The 20,716-nt window shown below is 55.5% G+C and overlaps 2 protein-coding genes across 2 annotated transcripts; one reads left to right on the top strand and one right to left on the bottom strand.

The window, feature by feature from the left end:
• Positions 1–46: 46 nt before the first annotated feature.
• BESB_017390 (WD domain, G-beta repeat-containing protein) lies at positions 47–6,069 on the bottom strand (the record flags this gene model as incomplete). The annotated part of the gene is made up of 11 exons (XM_029360454.1): positions 47–466; positions 746–854; positions 1,144–1,383; positions 2,244–2,368; positions 2,615–2,783; positions 3,230–3,294; positions 4,091–4,151; positions 4,435–4,499; positions 4,940–5,038; positions 5,304–5,378; positions 6,031–6,069. 11 exons carry the CDS (start codon positions 6,067–6,069, stop codon positions 47–49), a joined length of 1,467 nt encoding a protein of 488 aa, XP_029216430.1.
• Positions 6,070–9,968: 3,899 nt separating this feature from the next.
• Positions 9,969–20,307, top strand: BESB_017380 (uncharacterized protein; the record flags this gene model as incomplete). The annotated part of the gene is made up of 16 exons (XM_029360453.1): positions 9,969–11,663; positions 12,131–12,540; positions 12,820–12,880; positions 13,349–13,604; positions 13,925–14,083; positions 14,398–14,550; positions 14,771–15,238; positions 15,649–15,873; positions 16,337–16,465; positions 16,763–16,915; positions 17,634–17,681; positions 18,111–18,419; positions 19,116–19,209; positions 19,486–19,658; positions 19,957–20,019; positions 20,219–20,307. 16 exons carry the CDS (start codon positions 9,969–9,971, stop codon positions 20,305–20,307), a joined length of 4,485 nt encoding a protein of 1,494 aa, XP_029216429.1.
• Positions 20,308–20,716: the final 409 nt, after the last annotated feature.

Below are 20,716 nucleotides of genomic sequence, written 5' to 3'. Positions count from 1 at the left end.
CCGGCGAGGCGTTCGTTCGAGAGAAATCTCGCAAGCAATCCCCGGATCAGAGTTCGTCCTTCACCGATGCGCCGCGCTTCGCCTGCTGTCGCTGCTCGGGGCGACGCCCACCCGTCTGCCTTTGACTCTTTCGCGTCTTGCGTTCGCTGCGTGGCGTTCCGTGGGCTCGGCTACGCTCCTCCGCGACATGCAAGCGCTGACGCTCTTCTTCTCGCTGCTCGAGTTCGAGATCGTGGAGACGCTGCGCCAGCAGCAGATCCTCTGTCGTCTCGCGGTACTTGCCCATCTGGGCGGCTTCGTGCTTGCTTACAAAGTGAAGAAACCCGAGCGACGCCACGTGGTGAAGCACCAAAGCGCCCGCCAACAGCAGAAAGAGAAGCACACAGAAACCGCAGAAGCAGGTTCGCTTGCGGCAGCAGCAGCACCGGCTGCAGGCGCCTCCGCGTCGCCGCGTCAGATCCATGGTCTGTAAGAAATAGGGAAACGCAGGAAAACGGAAAGCGAGCGGTGCTGCACACAACCACCACAAACCGAAGATGAGCGTAGCACAGACACATACGCCGAATCACACAAATATACCCACTTCAGTTGCTGACGGCGCGCCGCGCGATTCTCACACGATTCGCGGGCTCTCCGCCACAACCCATGCCTCATGACTCGACAGGAGACTCACTGCGGCGTCCCCACGAACCCACGCGCACTCCGCGGCGCTCTGCGGTTCCTCTAAAGGGGCATGCGCACTCACCACAAGCGAGTAGTCCGCACTCGTCGAGACGAGGGTTCTGTCGCCATTTAGAAAGCACAAGCCTGTGACGGGCAAGTCGTGCTTCGAGCTCTGCGCGACAAGCGACAAACTGAACAGACGAAAGCAAACGCAGACACCGAGAACGACACTCGGAGTGGAAGAGAAACGCGGCTTCGATTTGAAACTCATGCTGCCTGGCGCCCACACACTCCGCCCCCTCCAGACCCCGACGCACGCCAGGGCGAGAGGCCCCCGCACGGCGAGCACCGCCGCCTCACCCTAAACTACGGGAAGGCCCCCCGCCGTCCGCGCAAGGCGCTCAAGGTTCCTCAACTCCTAAAATAGAAGAACAAAGCAGCCGCCTCCGCGATCTGGGGGGGTGAGGCGTCTTGACATACCCGCGGTTGTACACTTTACACTTTCCGTCCGCGAAGCCGACGGCGATAAGCTGCCCGTCCGCGGAGATCTCCGCCTGGCAGCAGGGAACGTTGTCGTCGCACAAGCTCTCGCACAACTGCGTCACACTAACTGCGGAGGGCGAGGAGACGTTCTGCATGTCCGCCGGCGCGTTGTCGTCGCTCTTCTTATCGACTGGAGGCCTCGAGGAGCTCCCGGCGCTGCCTCCGTAGGCGATCGACCTAAACGCGCCGAGAAAACATCTCCACACGAGCGAGAAAAACTGGTTTATTCTATATTTAGCATATCGAATAAAAAAGGTGGCGCTCAGTCGCGCGGGAAGAGGGATGGCGCTCGCCTTCGAGATGCACAGCCACACACACTGACGGGCTCCCCCTAGCACCACTCTAAACGTACAAGATACAGACTCGTCTATGCTCCAGAAGCTGGAACACGACCTCTGCATCCAGCCTCAGTCACCCGTCGAGCATGCAGAGCCTCGCATGCAAATGGGACGACAGCCTGAACGACGCATCCTGTCGAGACTGAAGCCAGCGCTTCACTTTTTTGCGCTGGCATGCAAGAGTCGCAGAGTACTATGAGCTTCAGGCGGACACGGAGCTTTCGAAGGAATCAGTGAAGGCAAACTCACCATCCAATGAAGTATGAAGGCCCCCGCAAACCGCACGCGACGGCCAAAAGTCGCTGACCGCTGCTGGCTGGCACGCCGGGCGGCGTCGGGAGGAATCTGAAAAAACAGACATCGAGGCAAAGGGAGGAGGGCCGCAATCGACCGTTTCGTCTAAGGCTCCACGATGACAACGAGAGGTGAAAAACTACGCACCCACAGCTACACTGCTTGCTCACACAGGGCACAAGACGACACAATGGAATCTGCCGAGTAGGAGACAACGACCATGAGGCAGAAAGCGGCGTTTCGAAAGCTCAGATCCGCCGATACGCCGCGAAGCAGGGAAGCACGCCGATTCTTTATTTCCGCCCAAATTCGCGCTGCACGGACGGCAAAGCTCTCTTTCGCTCGCCACATCAGCCTGCGGCTCTTGCGCGGGCCTCCGCACAGACAGAGGCGCGGAAAACGAACCTGCCGCAGCGAAAAGTCAGTTTTTCTTGGGGCTTCTTCGGATTCTGCTTCTCAACAGTATGAAGCAGGGCGCCCGTGCGCCAGTCCCACAAGCAGAGCTTGCTGTCGGCACCGCACGAAGCCACCTGACGAAAGCATGCCGAGCCAGAAACACGCGGAGGAAGACGCCAGACTTCAAAAACTCCAGAAGACAACCGCTTACGCAGTGCGGACTCTGGCAACGAAGGTCTGACACTGAAGACCCCCAGAACGCCTGCACGAAGACACCGGCATGTGAGTGAGATGTGGATGGTGGGGCGAGGGGTGGGGGGGGGGTGACCCGGACACGCGAAAGTTTTTCACAAGGGCAGCTTGAACCACAGCAGACATACCAAACTGTTGTCGCTGCTAATGCAGCAGTCTTTAATGTCTCCTTCGTGACCTCTGAGCTCGCAGACAAGCGTGCCACTCCACTGCTCCACTTTCCCGCCCTTTTTTTCCTTCGCCTGGTCGGGGGCCAGAGTAGCGCCTTGCTCGCCTGCGCGGGCGATGCGCCAGACACTGCCGAGAGAGAAAGGCGACCCAAGAGGCAAAGACACCGCAGGCGGAAAACCGAGATGGAGGCGAAGACGGCAGACGCGAAGGGAAAAACATCGGGGCAAAGACGACGGAGGAGAAAGCGCAATGCACGACGGCGCAGGAGAACGAAACAGGATGCACAAGACAGAGGAGCAAGTGGAAACTGGAGTCGGCAAGGAAAGACCATAGAACATACGAATAGCTCGTCCGATCACCCTACACATGGATTTACCGCGCAGGCGTCGGGCGGGCGAGACTGAAGACGCACAAGGAGAAAAACCGAAGGGCGAGAAGCCGAACGCGCAGACGAGCGACTATAGTGGACGCCGGCAGTGGAGAGAAGATAAGCGTTACGCGAACGTGTCCCAGGACATTAAGCATCCAACTCTGCGTCCTTCAAAATCACGAATGAAGGACCAATGACCTACCGGATGACTTTGTCTTCGCCGCCAGCCACGACAATCTCGCCGGACGGAGAAAAACGGGCTGTGATCTGTACATACACACCGCAAAAGAGCGACATGGCAGAAACCGCTAGGTGGGCGAAAGATAGCGGGACGCTCTCAAAAGAGCCTTCAGACACCACAGCGTCTTCCCTTCCTCCTCCCCTTGCGAAGCTGTGCTTGTCTGCAACGTCAGTTTCCTCCTTAATACCGCGACAGCTTTCTTCTGCTTGCAGTGCGGGCTCCACCCTCCTCGGAGGTCTGGCGCCAACGATTACGTGTTGCCTCTGCATTTGCGTGTATCTCTGTGTAAGTCGACTGTTATCAGTGACCCTTGGTACACCGCCAAATCGTGTATAGACGCATTCATGTCAGAATGTATAAGCATATGGGGTCGAATTTCATCATCATTATTCTTCCGTCTTCATTCCGTTTGTCTACACGCGTTGATCCACCGCTTCACTTCGCTCTGCCTCTGTGTCGCCCCTGCATCTACCTCGCCTCATCTACTCTCCAGCTCTTTCCGCGCCTCGCGTCTTCCGGTAGCTTTCCCTTCACTGAGTTCATATATGCAAATACGCGAAAAATCTATAAAGGTCGTGCCTCGCTCCAAGAGAAAAACTCTGACGAATGAAGCAGAGGCAAATCGAGGCATGCGAAAGGCCTTCAGCCATCCCACTCCCTCGAGCTCGTTTCTTCGCCTGGCGTGGCGGCCTAGTTTACCCGCTGAGTCTCGCACGTGGCTCACTACATATCGTGGCTCTGAACTGAGTGATTTTCCCCCCAGATGCTCGCTTTGCGTTCAGGTCCCTCGCGTTACTTCATTTCGTTTCTCCCTCAACGCACCACGCGCGCTCGCTTCCCTCCCGGAGGCGGCGGAGGACCGAAACGGGCGACGATCGAGAGCCTGAAGAGAAAAATTGTCACACACATGTTCTGGGGGCATACCGACTCTTGCAGCACACGTGCTCCCTCGATGTTCACAGCAAACAAAAACCCGCGGTGGATGAAGCGGAAACAGAGAGAACGCCCACGAGAGCGATGAACGGCTCTCTCAGCCATGGTTGTAGCGCCAGAAAGATGCACGCTTTGCTCGACAGACTCTAAACGAGTTCTGTTGCTTGCGTGCACTCTGAAAGCGTCGCGCAAGAAAATCTTTGTGTGCTCCGTGTTCTGTATTTTTCCCTCACCCCTGATCTTCGTCTTGCTTGATGAGGACAACTTGACCCTGGCAGCAACCACACCAGAGGTCGACCTGCGAAGGGACACGGATAGAGTCGTCAACGAGTTAATCGCAAGTTTAGCACCGTCTAGCGAATATGCTCGCCGGCTGGTTCAGAGAATGAGGCACTGCCAAACGAGCAACCGGAAACTCACGCGTCCCCTGTATGCATGCGGATGCGAAACGGCGCAAACCCGAAAACAACAGACTAGCGGGGTAGGATCCGCTCGTCGCAAGAATGCCTCAGCTGTTAAACGGCAGACGGCACGACCTGCACGTACAGAGAGGGAGAGGTCGCGAGAGGACAGCCAGATGCCAGTGCGCGTCTGAGAGTGTGGAACTACGATTAGAACCGGTGGGGCGTCGGCACAGCAGTTCGACAGGATCTCAGGTTTGTTTGAGCCTCTCTCCTAAAGCCATGTTCGCGGCATCGAAGAGCAGAACTCGGCGGCTATGCTGTGCATTCGCCTTACATTTTTGTTGTAGCAAAGCGAATCGACGACGCCGCCCGCTTCGGCGGTGCTGGTCACAGGAAGCAACTGGCCTGTCTCCAGGTTTACCCTGTGTGTCTCCTGAGCGACGGAAACGCGCAGCGCAGAACGAAAAACCACTCCGTCGATTCTTTGGGCTGCCAGAAAACTCCGCGGGCATACTCCCTCTCGCTTCGCACATGCACCGAACTACGCACTCCCTACACAGTGGTATCTGTCTAGGGCTCAGCAAGGCTTGTGCTCGACCTGTACTTGAGCGGGTGAGCAGAAACCCGTCACCAAGCGCATTCGCGAATGCAAAAGGAATTCACAAGCGAGTAGAACGAACTGGAAACGAACGGCCTACCAGCTGATCTTCAATTCCGTAGTCTGACCCGCCGCCACCTCCCGACGTGGCCACGAGCTCTCCATTCGTGGCGATCTGTGCAAAAAAACACAGACGCAGAGGGAGCCGCGTGGAAAAACGCGACCAGCCAGAAGAAAGTCCAGGCGCACAGACGAGAAAAGGCGGAGACGAGACCAGGCAACTGACTGCAAGCTCAGCACGCGCGCGGGGGATAGCGACCGCACGGCGCCCACCCGACGGCGGAGAAGGCGCAACGAGGAAAGAACGCAAACAAACGGAGACCCACACGGAGGCGGACAGATCCTTGACGGGCGAAGGAATCCGGGAAGAGACGAGGAGACACGGAGAGACAGTGACAAGTCGAACACATGGAAACGGCAAAAACTCGAAATCCCCAGAAAGAAAACGGGTACTCTGCACAAACATGTGCACCGCTCACTCGATGCCCTTTGCTGAAGCAGTCCGAGATTCGCGGATGAAAGTACTGCTTCATCTGCGCAGGCCTCCTCAGCGAGTTGTTTCCGCCGTCGCTCTCATGCACTGCCCACTGAACCGCGCCGGCGTCCCCCGCCACGTGACCGTCCCCTCGATCCCCCACTTTTCTCGGTACAATGAGTGACATAGGCGGCAGATGAGGAACAGCGGACCGAAACAGTTCCGGCTCCGCCAGCGGGTCCTGCGCGAGGTCTCACCGCAAGTATGCCGCAGGCGGGGCTAGAGAACCTACCGAGTAGATGGGGTACTCCACGTAGGAGATCGTATCCATGTCGAGAAGGTGTGCGTCTGCTTGCGTGTAGCCCAGAATGCCCTCGCTCAGCCGTACCCGTACCAGCCCTAGCAATGAGCAAGCGAGTTTTGAGGAGCCTCAGCCAGGCTCTCTGTGCCGGCCGAAGATCTTGGGATATTGTCAAATGAAGCCGCGAGGCACAGGAAAGCGGCGCGCTGGCGAAAGGAGCATCGGCGCGAAAATCGACAGAAGGGAAGCGACGCGGGGAAAAGTGGGTACGTCGGAGGCGAGGAAAGCTTTCAAAGAAAATCTCCGAAAGCGGGCTGGGGGGAGAAAGCTGCGCCCAAGTTCCCTGTGGAGTGGCATAAAAGCTCAACGACAGGTGCGTCGTCCTTACATGCAACTCTCCGTCTGGCGCAGGCACGCAAGTAGAAATGCAGACATCTCCTAAAGCAACCCGAGTCCTCAAGGTTGTTCGGGGAGCAACGCTGTGAGAGTCGCTCTGGAGCACACATGAGATGCTGCGCCCGTTGCACCGCGCGAGACGCTGAAAAGAGGTTGCAAAGTCACAGAGGAAGAGGTGCGGCACCAAAAAAGAAATGGAGAGCAGACAGGTGAAATGAACGAGTCAGGGAACCTCGGCTCAAGTGAAGCTGTCTCTCAGTTGAATCGCCTGTGCTGCCAGGAACGCAATGCCGGGATGAGTCGGCCGCACGTGGTAGACCCGCGCATGCGATTCAGTCCGCCCAACTCGGAAGCAAAATCGCGATTCGACGAGCGCGATACAAACGTAAAGACACTAGAAATACAGCAGCTTCCACAAACGAAATAGACAAGCTTGAAATATGAACAGCCTTCCAGCGGCAAAAACTGGCTTCCAGCTCCAGGCTCAGTCGGCCTTGCAGCTGCCGGCTTCCTCCACGCACAGTCAAATCCAGTCAGCTGCGGAAAGAACTCGTAAGAAGTTGGACACGGGAAGCTTTCCATCGAGAGCTTGCAGTAGCATGAAGGCGAAAGAAGCCTGGCATGCCGGTAAGCAACTCGAGATGGCGACTGAAGGACTAAAGCGTGTTTCTTGTCCCGCAGATAACGCCGGACCGTAATTTGACATTTGCATGCGGATAGAGGCTGAGTCGTCGAGAGCAGGGTGCATGCCTGCCGAGTAGTGATGGAACGGTGACCTCTTGCAGGTTCCCCGATTGGGCAGCTACAGATTCCTCCAAGCGAGCAGGCTGCCAGTTACGTGCAAGGCCTGTAGGGCTGTACTGCTGGTGTGTGTGTCATCAGACGCAGAACGCATTCCAGCTTTCTCTGTATATTGTCATGCGTGGACGAGGCGTCGGCGGTGTACCTAACTACCGCCGTTCGTCGGCGAATATAGCAAGTATCACTCAAAATCCTGCAATTTCTGGGGCGCTCGGGAAGGGTCAACGACCTTCGATCTATCTGGAGCAAAGCAGCTAGATGTGTATCGTATAGTGGACTTCCGGCGTTTGGCTTTGCCGTTCGACCCTTGAGTCACTACGACAGAAACACACTGAAGGAAGGAACTGGCCGCTGTGCCTATTCGTGCTTCCTCAATAGCTACTCGCAGTGGAAAGAGCGACTCTTCTTTCTAACGGGAAGGGTCAATACGAGCGCGCGCCACTCTATTCAGGAAAGGGGGAGGCAGTGCCGAGTATTTAACTGAACCATCAGTGTAACTGTACAACCCTTCCCGTCCTGTTTGACGCTCGAGAGTTCGCTGTAGCCTGCATTCGCGTTTGCCGGCACGACGCGCAAATGGAATCATAACGAGCCATTTTGGAAGCGGGCATATTGAAGTTGTCCACTCGGGGTGACCCTTGCAGCGTCCCGCCGTCACTATCTCATATCCGCCGAGTCAGCGCACAAAGCATGCGAACCCATTGTCAGCCATTCATTCACTTCTTCTCCGCATTCTTTGTCACCTCTGGAAACGATGGCCGTGAAAAGCGCATCTGTTACTAGAGAGGCGACTTCTAATGGAAGGCTAGTAGTGAACCTCTCCCAACCCAGCTGCACAAGACGAGGCGTATCTCTTCCTGACACTGTTTACAGGCAAAAGAAGGCATGTGAACCGACAGTGGAGGACTTCCTGTTGTCGGAGCTGCTTGCTTCTCCTCGTCCATGGTAACTGGCCGCAGCGGGTGAGCGCTGACTTGTGATACAACGAATATCTACAGACTATTATTGTAGAGTGGTTCCTTTGATATGAATGCAAAATTCGTTCCCCTTGGACGCATTAGTTCCGTTCCTGCGGCGCATTTGTGTCACTGGCACGAGTCGAGACTCCTTCGGAGTTCTGTCCTTTGAGAGATTCCACAATCCTCGCGTAGTGGTGGGAGACACACAGCTGCATTACTGGACAATTCGTTTCATGGGTTCGCTGTAGGATACCATGTATAGGAAAGGTACACGGCTTTTGCGCCCAGCTCACCTAAGCTGTAACAGCTGAGCCAATACCACCAGTCGACATACTCTCGAGTCAAATGGGCTCAGATTTTCGCTTACTGCCTTCCGTAAGTATCAGCGGTGGCGGCACGGCAAAGCAACATCTTCGCCGAACGCCAACTCGGCGCAACTGTTATCTGACCCCTCCAAACGAGGCATCCATGATTGGTTCTGACAGAACTCCTGTGACGCCCCGGAAGCTCACATTGCGAGAAACAGTTGGTGTGGACCCACGTGTCACACGAACGTTAGGCAACAGTGACCTACATATGCTGGATCTTTTCGTAAGGGGGGCTGCGGCGAAAGCGGAAAGCCGTGCTGAGAGGTTCCACGAAAAATTTACTGCAAGTGATGGTGCCTTATTAGAAACGGGCGCAACAGCTATTTCAGTTCCCAGAGGCAGAATCCTCAAACGAACCAAAATGTGTACAAAGGGATGCGGAATTTCGCCCCGCGCCACGCCGGGGCCCGGCACTGATAGGCGGACTCGCCTCTCGAGAGACCCGGCGCGAACGCGTTAATCCAACTTTAGACATAACTGAAAACGCATTCGGCCTGTCGAAGTACCTCTACTATGACCACGCGGGCACTTTTTAGAAGCTACTATCAGCCTGCACTGGGGAATGCGTCCCCATGAAGGGCCCTTCCCAGCTATGGCTCGAACCGGTATCCGCGCTCCGGCGGCGGAGACACCTCACTGTTGCGCGCAGCACTGTACCGTTTTGTTCCGCTGTTACATGTGGAATTGGGCTGCTTCTGCCGTGAATAGGGCATGATGGACTGGGAATTTCATGAGAAGAAGGAGAGCGGGCTGGTGTATCTATTTTTCCGTCAGCTACATGTTGTTTTTAGTGAGCTATTGTTGAAGTCTACCGCCGTGGCGCCTGTGCGCTCGACGTGTGTCTTGCTGTAGTTCGATGCGCTAGCGCACCTTTTATCGTCTACAGATGTCTAATTTTACTTCCGCATTAAGTCTCAGTTGTCTACTAAAGCTCGTTTTATTACTCTCCTGTCAAGGGGCTTTTTCATGGCCTTATCTAGACCGTACATTCTCAGCACCTTCTCGCGCCTCGAAAGGGACGCGCCCGCTCAAGCCGTGTCTTCCTCGAGAATGCACTCGACGCGTTGTCCGCATCTGGAGAGTCCGTGCGTCGACGAAAACACGTTTCCAGATTTTTCTGCCATCTATATCTGTACCGCTCTTCTAGCTCTATCAGGGGCCGGAAGCAGGCTTCCAGGAGGAGGAGTCTCCGAAACTCGTTGGCTTGCGCCGGAGCCTCGGGCGCCACATTCCGGCGCCCGCCTGCAACTCCCTCCGCCAGAGCTTGACAACCCACAGTCCGCGCAGTCGGTGCCCTACTTCTGTTGAGATCGGGAGACTTTGTTTGAGTCTTCGATTGCTCTTCTCTAAGATCATGTCTCCGATGTAGCGCATTCCTGCCAGGTGGCAGCACGGTGACGTCAACATGGCGTCTCCACGCCTGCGGCCACCGTGCGCTGCTCCCGAGCCATTGTCTTGGCTTCGGTTTCTTATCTTGCTGGTTCTGCCGCTAACTGCGTATTTTTCCGGGTCAGCTGTGGCGTTGAGAGTGAAGCACCGTGCGCTCGCTTATCGGCATGCAGATCCGCCAGCGGCATTGGTTCCGGCGGACACACCGCTAGCGTGGTTACAGGCGGAGTCTGTTCCCGCTCGCAACGAATCCTCGACTCCAGGAGATAAGAGCAGGCGTGGAGGCGCAAAAAACACACAAGAAAGCAAAAATGTCTCGAGCGGAAGCAGTGCAGCCTCCAGCGGTGCCTCAGAACATCCCGAGGACGGCGCCGCGCCGAGAATCACTGAGGAGTACTTGAAGCAGCAGGCCGATCTGTTCATAGAGTGTGACAGCCAGAACAAGCCGTTCCCCGCGCCCGACAGCTTTGATATGGACACGTTCAAAGGCCCTGCACCGGATGCGTTGGAAAAGGATGTTGCAGAACATACCTCGACGCGTCAACTGACAGAGCTGGCGAACATGTACTTCGATGACGTGGCTGCGCGACTCAAGCGTCACAAGAGGGAAGTGACAGCTCACGGATGGGAGTTCGACAAAGGGACGCGGAGACAGATTGAACAGGACATGTTGAATTCCCAGTTGTGCTGGAAACTCCGCCCGTCCGAGCCGCCGCCGCCTGAAGGGCCTGTGATAGACGGGCTCATGCGCGTTTTCCACCGTCTGGGGCGCGCCTTCAAGCGCACGACCCGCGGCACGAAAGTTGTCGCGGTGAAAATACGCAACTGGTTCCGGAGTCAGCGGGGTCGCAAGAACGGCGGGACGCAAAAGTACTCGCGGGCGGTGAAGTTTCTCAAGAACATGGGGGCGCTGGTCAAAGAGAAGGTCATTGTCCTCGCCAAAAAGATCATTGCCCAGGTCATCCGCTACATGCCAGCGATTCTTCTCTCAGTCAACACATTCTTCGTCGCGACTGCTGTTTCGACACTCGTCGCCACACCCGCCGCGCCGCTGGCCGTGCTCACCTTAGTCGCGAGCGTCATTGGGTTTCTTTCCTTCGCGATTTCAAAGGGTACGGAGCTGAACCAGCAAGTCTTCACGCAGAACGTCTTCAGCGACCTTAATACCAACCAGTACCAGACTTTCGGCCTCGTCTGGGCTCAGCTGCGCGCCGAGGAGGCGGTGCAGATGAGCGCTTCCGAGGCTGCGCCGACGGCGGAACCCGAGGCGCCCTCCGGGAGCCATCAGAAATCAGCTGGCAAAGAGACTACAGCTCCAGCTGAGGAGGATGATACGTGGGGGGCGATCAATGAAGCTCTTGTCGGCGCGCGAGAGATGGCAGATGGACAGACCGTCGTAGCCACGAGCATTGACCCGGATGCTGAACTGGCTGGGAAAGAAAATACGCCGCCTGGGGAACCTGGCGCTGTCCCCCCCAACATGGCGGAACTCGAAAACATCCGGCAGAGGATGAAGAAGAACCTGACGCAAAGGAAGGCATCTGTCGTGTTCTCAAAGCACCACGCAAACATCCGATCAGCATGGCGCGAAAAACGGTTCAAAGGCCTTGGAAAAATCCTAATCACGTCTCTGCGGATGTTCTTCGACTTCTTCAACTTCGCTGTCTCGCTTCTTTTGCGAGCCTTTGGCAGTGCATGGGTTTACCTTGTCGTAAGTTAGGAAAACACACGCGTTCGCGTCATGAGAGCAAAGGAAAGGGGGAGGGGGCAGGAGGGAGCCAGCGCCTGAGAAGGGCAGCGCCTCTGCAAGAGCTGCATTCAACTCACTCCTGCTGCCAGCGCTAAGCATTTTTTCAAAAACAGTCGCCACACCTCGTTATTGTTTGCTGCCCTGTCTTGCCTCGGCAGAGAGCATGTTTCCCTGGTTGAACCGCTGCCGGTTGGAGCCCTGCTCTGTAGCTATTTTGTCTTTTTGCTTACTATTGGTTGCGCTAGTCCACAGTGTCGTACATCGCCTATGGAAGATGAGCCGCCGCCGTACATCTATCCACCAAACGACTTCTACGTTTATTCCAACTCGCCCGCTCTGTGCCCCGAAGGCAGCTTCCAGGCAAGCACGCTACTGTAAGAATGAACTCCCAGCTCCTTGTCGTGTGTGCGCGTCTATTCATTCCACAGGATACTGCCCTGAGGAAGGCCACGCGCTTTTTTCGAATGCTCAAGTCCTTCCAATTGGTCGCAGCGTTTTTCGAGAAGATGCAGGACTTTCTTCGGTGGCTTTTCGGGCGCGCTCGGTTCTACTTTGACTTTTTGGATCCGTACCGGAATCTGCTGTCTTTCCTCGTCGTCAATCGGATTGCGTTTACCCAGCTCACAACAGGCACCATGCTCATCAGTTCTTCCAGCGGACTCCTCTTCATGGGGACTTTCCTGTGGGCGGTCAGCAAGCCCTTGTGGTCGTGGTACCTCACACGGAAAGGCATGGTGACTGCGGATCTCCTACAGAAGGCGGAGGATGAGCTTGCAGAAGACGCCCGCACCTACAAAAGTTTCCTCCTGGGCTCCTCCGCCCTCCGGAGTCTAGATGCGTAAGCGGACTTGGAGCGTCTTGCCCCTGTCACAGTCAAACGTGAAACGCAGCGCCTCATGTCGGATATACATGGTAGAGTATTCGGGCTCATTGTCACTTTTGTCACTTCTTAGCGACACTCAAGGACAGTCGTGCCTAGGATTATCGGTTTAGGGGCCGCTCTGGCGCACTCGGAAAAGGAAGCAGTTTTTCTAGGGTGTGGGAGAGACAATGTGTCTCAACGTTACGTGTGGCTGCACTCCTCTCTGTTCACCTTCTGTCTTCTGGTGTGTTGCAGCGGCGTCGCTCCGTTCGACTTCCCTAGAATTTCAGAGACGGAGCTCGTTGAAATCGTTTTTGTAAGTCGCGCTCCTCCTTCTCCCCACCTGCGTAGCCTGGTTCGCCCATCCCGTGGGGCTCGAGAAACTCGGCATAGTTCGCTGAGAGCTGGGCGGTTGCGCTTTGCGCTGCAGTTGAGTCAGCACCAGTGTCCGGATGGCGCCGTTCACACCCCTCAGGCGACCAGTCACCGCCAGCAGAGCCCTTCCTGGCTGAGCTGTTCAAGAGTCCATTGCTGGCACAGCAGGTATCATTCCGCGTGCCTTCCGCTGTGGCTGGTGTTCGTCTACACCTATTCCTATGCCCCTGTCTGCATGGGTGGGTTGTCCCTCTGAGAAAGGAAGAGGCCGGGGTGCGAAAGTTCAGCCGCTGATGTTCGCGCTGCTCTGAGCCCTGCAGACAAAGCTGGTTTCGGGCGGAAGTGCGAACGCTTACCTAAAAGGGTACGTGGTCTCTCCGGTTACGCATGCATGCCAATGTTCCTCCAGATTATGAACTTCCTCGACATGTACAAAATTCCGAACCTGCCGGATGCCAGCGTCTTGAGCAGTACATCTCCCAGTCAGAGCCTCCTGCTCTACCAGCGGATTCGCACACTCGATGACTTCCGCGCCAAACTGAGCCCTGCGAACAGGTCTCTCTTCGAGAACACGTTTTCTAACCTCAAGACTTGGGACTCGGGAGAAAGCCTGCACCAGGTTCACAACCTCCTGATGCGAAACATTCAACACTGCGCTCTGCATTGTGAGTCTGGCACGACCATGTATCTTCGCCGTGTAGGACGAGGGAAGGGAGAGGCTCTCTGCTGACCGCCGGCTTGTTTAGAGAATCCCCAAGAGCGATTGTTGCCGACGCGCAGGATCCGGCTGGGAATGTCCTGTCCATGAGACTTTCGATTTCTCGTTCCTCGCTGTTCAGTACTCTACTGGTCCCGAGTGAGGCCAGAGGCGCAGACACAACGCATGTGTGTACACTTAGAGTCAGCTGTTTCGCACGCGGAGGTCGCTTGAAGGATTGTGATGTCGGTTAGCACCGCAAATGCTTTCCCCGCCTGCTACCTTCAGATGGAGAAGTGTCTTTCCGGAAAGCGATTGAGGCACGGTGCCGCCAGATGTCCATTCAGAAACGCAGCAGTCCCGAGCAGCTGGCGTGGTTCGTTCACCTGTCACCACGAAAAAGGCAGCTCTTCTCAAAGAGAGTTTTTGACGCCTTGAAACTGTACCGTAGGTCTTTGAGCAATGGGACGCTCACGCATTGCATTCAGACCCTCGAAAACGAAATAGCGGGGTCGTGCCAGGCGGCTCCGCCGGCTCGCGGCGGACTAGGGGAGGCAGCGCGCTAAATCAGAGCGCACAAACACGCATAACCGTCGCCCCCTCAGTTCCAGCGTATGCGTTTCGCCTTTCTGGAAAGCAAACACACGAAAGGACGGGCGATACGCGCCCGTGTACGTTTAAAGACTTGTCCGCTGTTGTTTCATCTGCTTGAAGCTCCTCCGCAAATATCGCTGTTTGCCGCTCGCTGCTTGTGTCTCCAGCGCATTCGGTTTCGAATGCTGTGTACATCAAGCGCACCGTCAAGTTGGCCTTGGGGACGGTGACTAAGAAGCAGATAACAGAGAAAATGGCAACGTGGGCGGGAGCTCTCGTCCACCACACTGCGGTCAATACCATGGGGAAGCAGATCATTCGTAAGTCTGCGCCATCCGAAGAGTTTTTATCAGGTTTCGTCAGCCGCCCCCAGACGTCTGCGTCATTGCAACTGGGTAGAGTGGTTGAACGATCTGGCAGGTCCGCGCCGATGAAAAGCCTCGAAGCGTCCGGAGTTGAAGTCAGTCTCTTTGTCGTTGGCTTCAGACTGCAGCCCCTGTCGTCCGCGACCCCTCTTGCTCTGTCACGTGTGTGTTGCAGTTCAACTGTACAAGGATGACAACCACGTCGTTGACAAGACAAGCATCCGCGTCGGCAACGTGCCTGCGCATTTGTTTCCGTACCGCGAAGAACTGGTGCTTACCTTGAAGAGGCTTCTCACGTTTGATCCGCCAGAGCGCGCGTTGATGCGTAGAGACGCTGGCGTGCAGGAGCGTTTCGAGAGGATCTTTCTGGCGGAGAGTCTGACCGGTCGGAGTTCGACAGGAACCAGCAGAGGCGACCAAAACCAGTCAAATGGAATCAACTGTGAGCCAGTGAGACCTGATGTCGAGGTTTTTCCTGATATCCAAGAAGCTGCGTTGACGTTCCGCTCGGACGTGCGCGAATGCAACGAAGCTGCCACATCCTACTTTCTCAAGAACCAAATTGATTCTTCTTTCATGCTGGACATGCGGCGTGAGCTCTACAGCAAAGAACCTGTCGACTGCGCACCCTTCCGTACTCCTGGTAAGCGACACGAATCAGAGGCACAGGCGCTGCGCATGCAGCCGCTCAGGAGGAATAAGAAAGCGCGGCGAGAAACGCGTCAAAGGGTCGGAGGCCCAGAAAAACCCAGTGCGTTAGAGAGATCAGAGAAAACTCCTGAAGCGCCCGCTGCAGCTCTCCAGGCGAGAAGTAACACCCTTGCGGAGTGAATATGCTCGAATAAAGCGAGGCCCCAGGGCCGCGCCTCGTAACGCTCGGTTCGGCAGGGAGGTGCAAACGGCGTCAAGGACGCTGCGCTCCACTGACGGCAGCGGATTTGCACAGATTTTTATGCGGTGGCTGCGCATCCCAGGCGAGGCGTGAGAGTACTCGCCGCGACTTGACACAGGCGTCGGGGGGGCGTGGCTCTGCTATGTCTGTCACGCTTGCAGCTTTGGAGGCCCTAGACATTTTGGCAGATGAGGTGGCGGCCGCAGATCCCGCCCACGCCGTCGACATCGCCGACCGGGCTCTGGAGCTTGTCGTTGACGAACACCCTGCCGTGGCTAGCGTATTCTTCAAGTACGCGAGACACACTGTGACTGCGGCGGAGCGAAAAACACTCGCAGGGATATTCAAGCTCATCCAGGTCGTTAGGAATTTCACGCGAAGAGAAGGTAGGCTTGGCATTCGGTGCGGAAGTCTCTCGGGTTGTCCGTCTCGTGATTGACTCTAGTGCGCAAAAATAGAGGGCGTTACGTGGAATCCGCGGTTCCTGTCGACGTGTCCACACTGTATATTTCTTGTAGTGCGCAAAATGCTCTCCTATCCGACTATGCTGCCGCAATTCCTCGCAAGTCGCTCACCTGGAATATAGCCTGCATTGAAGTTTTAGAGTACGCCTTACCAGGGAGCTGCTGTGTGGATTAGCAGATTGCGGCTGTTTTGCTGTAGATTTACATGCTGCTTCTAGATCGGCTGTGCCTGGGGCCGTCTCGAAGACTGCCAGATTCTCCCTTGAAGGGTGGAGCTGCAGAGTTGTCCAGTGGCTTCAGTGGTGTCGCCAGAGGTCGGAGGAGAGTACTCAGGCAATGCAGGTATCCGATGAGCGCGTGTCTGTCTCTTGTCGTGTCTCTTTAGAGTTTCTTCGGGTGATGACCATCTTCCTCAACGAGGCGAGCCGAACCCACCTTCGAAGAGAGATAGGCGATGTCGCCGGCTCTGCGGTGCTGACTGAGATCTACAGTATAATTTCACGAGATAGTTTCTGTAAGTGTGGATGGGGAAGTTGGGCAGACGCAAGCGAGGGTGTGTTGCAGTTTCAGCAGGATGTACCAGATTACCCTGAATATCTTGCGCCTGTTTGAAGTCCATCCGCTACCGCTGCATCTCGTAAGGCCGGAAGCATATTCTCTAGTTTAGGGGCTTAGACGCTCGAGAGATTACCGCCCTCGACGACAGCCTCTGGTGACGCACAGCAGCGCATTTCCTGCGGGCGAGCGGTCAGATCGGATGCATGTCCACCTGCGTGTTCTGGCTGTGTGGATTTCGGTGCTGCGGCTGCAGATTCCCGTAAAGCAGTCGAAGAACACATTTACAGCCGCCTTCGCGGAGTCGACTTTGATATCGGAGAAGAAGAAGCAGAGAAAGCTCTCTGGCACGGAGTCAAGTCCCACTTCGCGCGGGCCTTCATGAGTACCATGCGTTCATTCAGGACAGGTATGCACTGACACCCCAAGGCGGTAGTCTGTAAGGCCGCTTCGATGTAAAGCTCGTCGTTCTTCAGTAGATTCACGGCCGTCGACTTCACGCTTGTGACAGGAGCTTGGTGCTATGAACACCACGTTGTCTCTCTTTGGTTTCTCCCGCGACACCCCGAAAGTCACGCTAATATGCTCTATGGAGCTTAGCATCGAAAGACTCACTAGCCACCGGGGCCGCAGCCGTTGTAAGCGGTGCAGCCTTGGTGGTGTGTTGCCGTGCAGTGTTTATGTGTTTACGTCGGCAGAAACTGTGTGTCATTGAGGCAGCCTCTGTCACCGAGGGGGGCGGGGTTTGAGGATCGCAGGCAGCTCAACCATGAGGCGCCTTTCTGATTCTGTTGCTCTCAGCGGATAACGAGTTTACGCTAGGGATGCCTCTCACGCCGGACGAAGGTGCGTCTACAAAGGAAGCATATACCCAGCCATAGTAGTGCGGTGAGGGCGTTCACGCGCATGCTGCATGGGAGATCACTTTCCTTCGTGCGTGCGACGTGAGAGTCACCGTGGCTGCGCAGCAATCTTTTCCCGCACCAAGGCAAGCGCTTTTCTTCCTCGTACAGACGACATTGTGTGAGTGCTCTCGCTAGCACTCGTGTCTATTTCTTGGGGCACCGCCATCGAGCATCGTCTGTGTTGCCTGCGAGTCCCTCTGGGTGGTTGAATGCGTTGTGCAGTTCGGCAGCCAACTGCAGGGCATATTGTTGGCGCGGGCCTTCGAACAGGTGAGAGTCTGATTTTGCGCGTATCAGTCTTGAACTGGAAAACTGGCAAAGCTCTCATCCGACGAGTCACACAGATGAACAGCCGCAGGGTGACTTGTCGAGCCGTTAGTGTTCTCCGCGTCCTCTCGTATGTAAGCGGCTGACACAATCTTTGGGGGCCAGAGGAGCGTACCGCAAAGCCGCGCGTGACAAATGCCTCTTCTTCCAAATAGGTTTATGGAAAACCTGAAATTCCCCGTCCTTCGTTGGTTCACAGACTACGCGATGCTACAGTGCGGTCTTACGATCGAGTGTCGCTGCTTCACGACCCGTGAATTCGAGGCTGCGGAACAGCATTACGGTGAAATTTGCTGCGTGCCCACGGAAAAAGGAGTGGAGAGTGAAGGCAGGTGTCTGCGATTGTTGCTGTCTGTATTGCGTTTCTCTCAGCGGCTTTCATGTACACACAAAGCGATGCTGAGGTGGCTGAGGCGATGAAGAAGGCCATGCAAGCGATATTCAAGAAAGCACGCACGACTGTCGAGCTTCCCGCCTATTCTGTCGAGGATGCTGGCGAGTGCCTCATTTGCGAAGCCGTGGACAAACTCCTGCGGCGGCTGAAAAGCAAGGAATCGGATGGCGGGGATTCCACCAACGCAAATCAGACTGTTCTTGGGATCATCAACAAGGTGCAAGCAGCATACGAGAGGCAAGCTGACTCTCTCGGAAGATACTTCAGATGGGGAGAATGGTTTCCTCGTAAGTATTTGCGGAGATAAGCTTTGCAATCACCACGAGATTTTCACCTGGCTTCATTGATGCAGAGGCATGGAAACGGCAGTGCTCCTATATTGGCCGTTTCGATGGACTTCATGGCTCTGCCCTATTCTCGCACGAGCTGGACTGCATGAAAGAACAGCCAATCCCTACCTAGAAACTGCTGACGCGCTACCAGATGTATTCAGTTTTCTATTGGAGCCACGCGGAGGATGTAGGGCAGTTCCTCTAAGTGGAGACCGCAGATTATGCACTTACAAGACACGCGCATGTGTTGTAAATGATGGCGAGGCAGTGAAAGCTTTTGATGTGGATCTTCGACGAGAAGGCACTGAAAGACCGAGCGCTCCACAAGCCGCGTCAGTCTCGTAATTTCCTGACTTTCTCGGTCACTGCGCTAAGGGGGTGCCTAAGCGAAAGGACCTCTCCCGCACAAAATACCTATAATGTCACCTTCGTGTCCAGTTACATTCGCGAGCCGGCCGATTTTTTTTTTCACAGCATGCTGAATTGTACACTGGTGCAGGGCGCCCAGTGGGTGCCACACAGCATTGTGTCTGAAGTATATTGTATACTGCTGTTAATCTGACGGGAAGAGGCATTCACGAATTGGCAACGTGTTTCACGGTTGTCAAATATCCACCTTTCTGTAATGCCCTTGTGATCCTTCGTGCTCAGAACGCCACACCTGCTTACACTGGTCGGACGAGCAGATTCGTCTTTTGAAACTGGAGCTTTCTAGTATAGTGGAGACCCTTCACCAAAAGAAAGGGTAAGGAAGACAGGAAACCGCCAGAGGCAGTTGTTGGAAGTCCTCCGAAAGTTCGTTTTCCGTGACGGTGTGCATGTTGCTAGGCCCGCAACGAGTCCGTCCGATCCCATTGTCAGTTGCTTCCAGCGGGACTGTTGTGAGGATGCCATCATGTCTATGAGAGCATGAATGCCTTTAGTGCGTTCTATAGCGTACGTGAACTGCCACAGAGTCGTGGTGAATCGTAGCACATTGCCGCACTGTAACTATTCGACATCCGCGGATTTGATCTTGCAGGCTATGGACCAAACTCCTGAGCCGCCTGAGGAAGCAGTGGGTGCCACACGCGAACGCTGGCGGCGCCGTTGCCTCTGACCTTCTCGATCGGCTGCGTGACATGAATCTCTATGGTGTCGAAGGCCTGGATTTCCGCCTTGCGATCCGCTACGCCTACAAGCCTTTCGTTGCAGGTGAGCAGCAGTAGGGAGGCTGGCGCTGGGTTAGGAGGGCGAAACGGCCAGAGAGGCAGCTAGCGGAACGCAGACGCCATGACAGATTGTCTAGACCCGCAGACAGCTTTTCGTGTGCCTCAGGCTTGCATGGTTGGTTTCTGGAATTCATCGTGGGACAACATATTGCATCTTGTGCGCGTTTTATCCCGCCCCTCATTGGTATCGAGAACAGAGTTCTTACTTCAGCAAAGCCCCGCGCATAGCAAGTTTGTGTATTCTCGCTGAAAGCTCACGACGACTCCTTTTCGTGCCTCAGAGAAGTTCAAGGAGGAAGCGGCAGAGGCTTGGGCCCATGCAGAACGACAGACGATGATGAAAGGTGAGCATACATCACGGATATGCTATTATGGGTGTGAGCATACATGCCCAACTTCACGTTAGGTAGACTTGAATGTTGTAGCATCAGGACTAACCCCAGCGTGCCTGGTCCGCCTGCGTATGGCAATTATCGTATGTCGTTGCAACCGCATTTCTACTTATTTCTTAACTGCGCACCCATCTGTATATCGTATGAGCAGAATCCGAGAAACTGGTGGAAGCTCCAGAAGGCGACGAGAAAGGCAAGTCAAAGCTGGAAGCGTCTTTTGACGGCGATATCCCGCCTTAGAATGTCACCTGGCGTGAGGATTTTGCGACGACACGGACACTGAGCGAGCAAGTACGGCTAACCGCGTGCGCGAAAATACGCCGTCCACCTGACAACGTGCGTCGGATGGCTCCAGGGCAGAATACGCTTGCAACCTCAGATTATTTCAAGTCCGACGCCGACGCTCTACGGGAAGGCTGCACCCTTATCGGGGTCCACGACGCCGTGGCTGACCAATGCTGCCGGGCGATGATTTTGCTGTCCCGCAGCTACCCATGTTTAAAAACGCTTCCAGAGCCGGTGAAACATCTTCCAGCCAGACGTCTGGTTCCCCCCCGTTAAGAGTCTTATTGTGGAAGGCGTGTATAGACGTTCAGCCAAGTCATATTCGTCGCCGCGCGTCGTGGCAGGGAAAAGTGTAGACCAGTGA

Source organism: Besnoitia besnoiti, chromosome X (genome assembly GCF_002563875.1).
Source record: "Besnoitia besnoiti strain Bb-Ger1 chromosome X, whole genome shotgun sequence".
In the NCBI taxonomy this organism is placed as follows: domain Eukaryota; phylum Apicomplexa; class Conoidasida; order Eucoccidiorida; family Sarcocystidae; genus Besnoitia; species Besnoitia besnoiti.
This window is presented reverse-complemented; position numbering and strand designations above follow the sequence as displayed.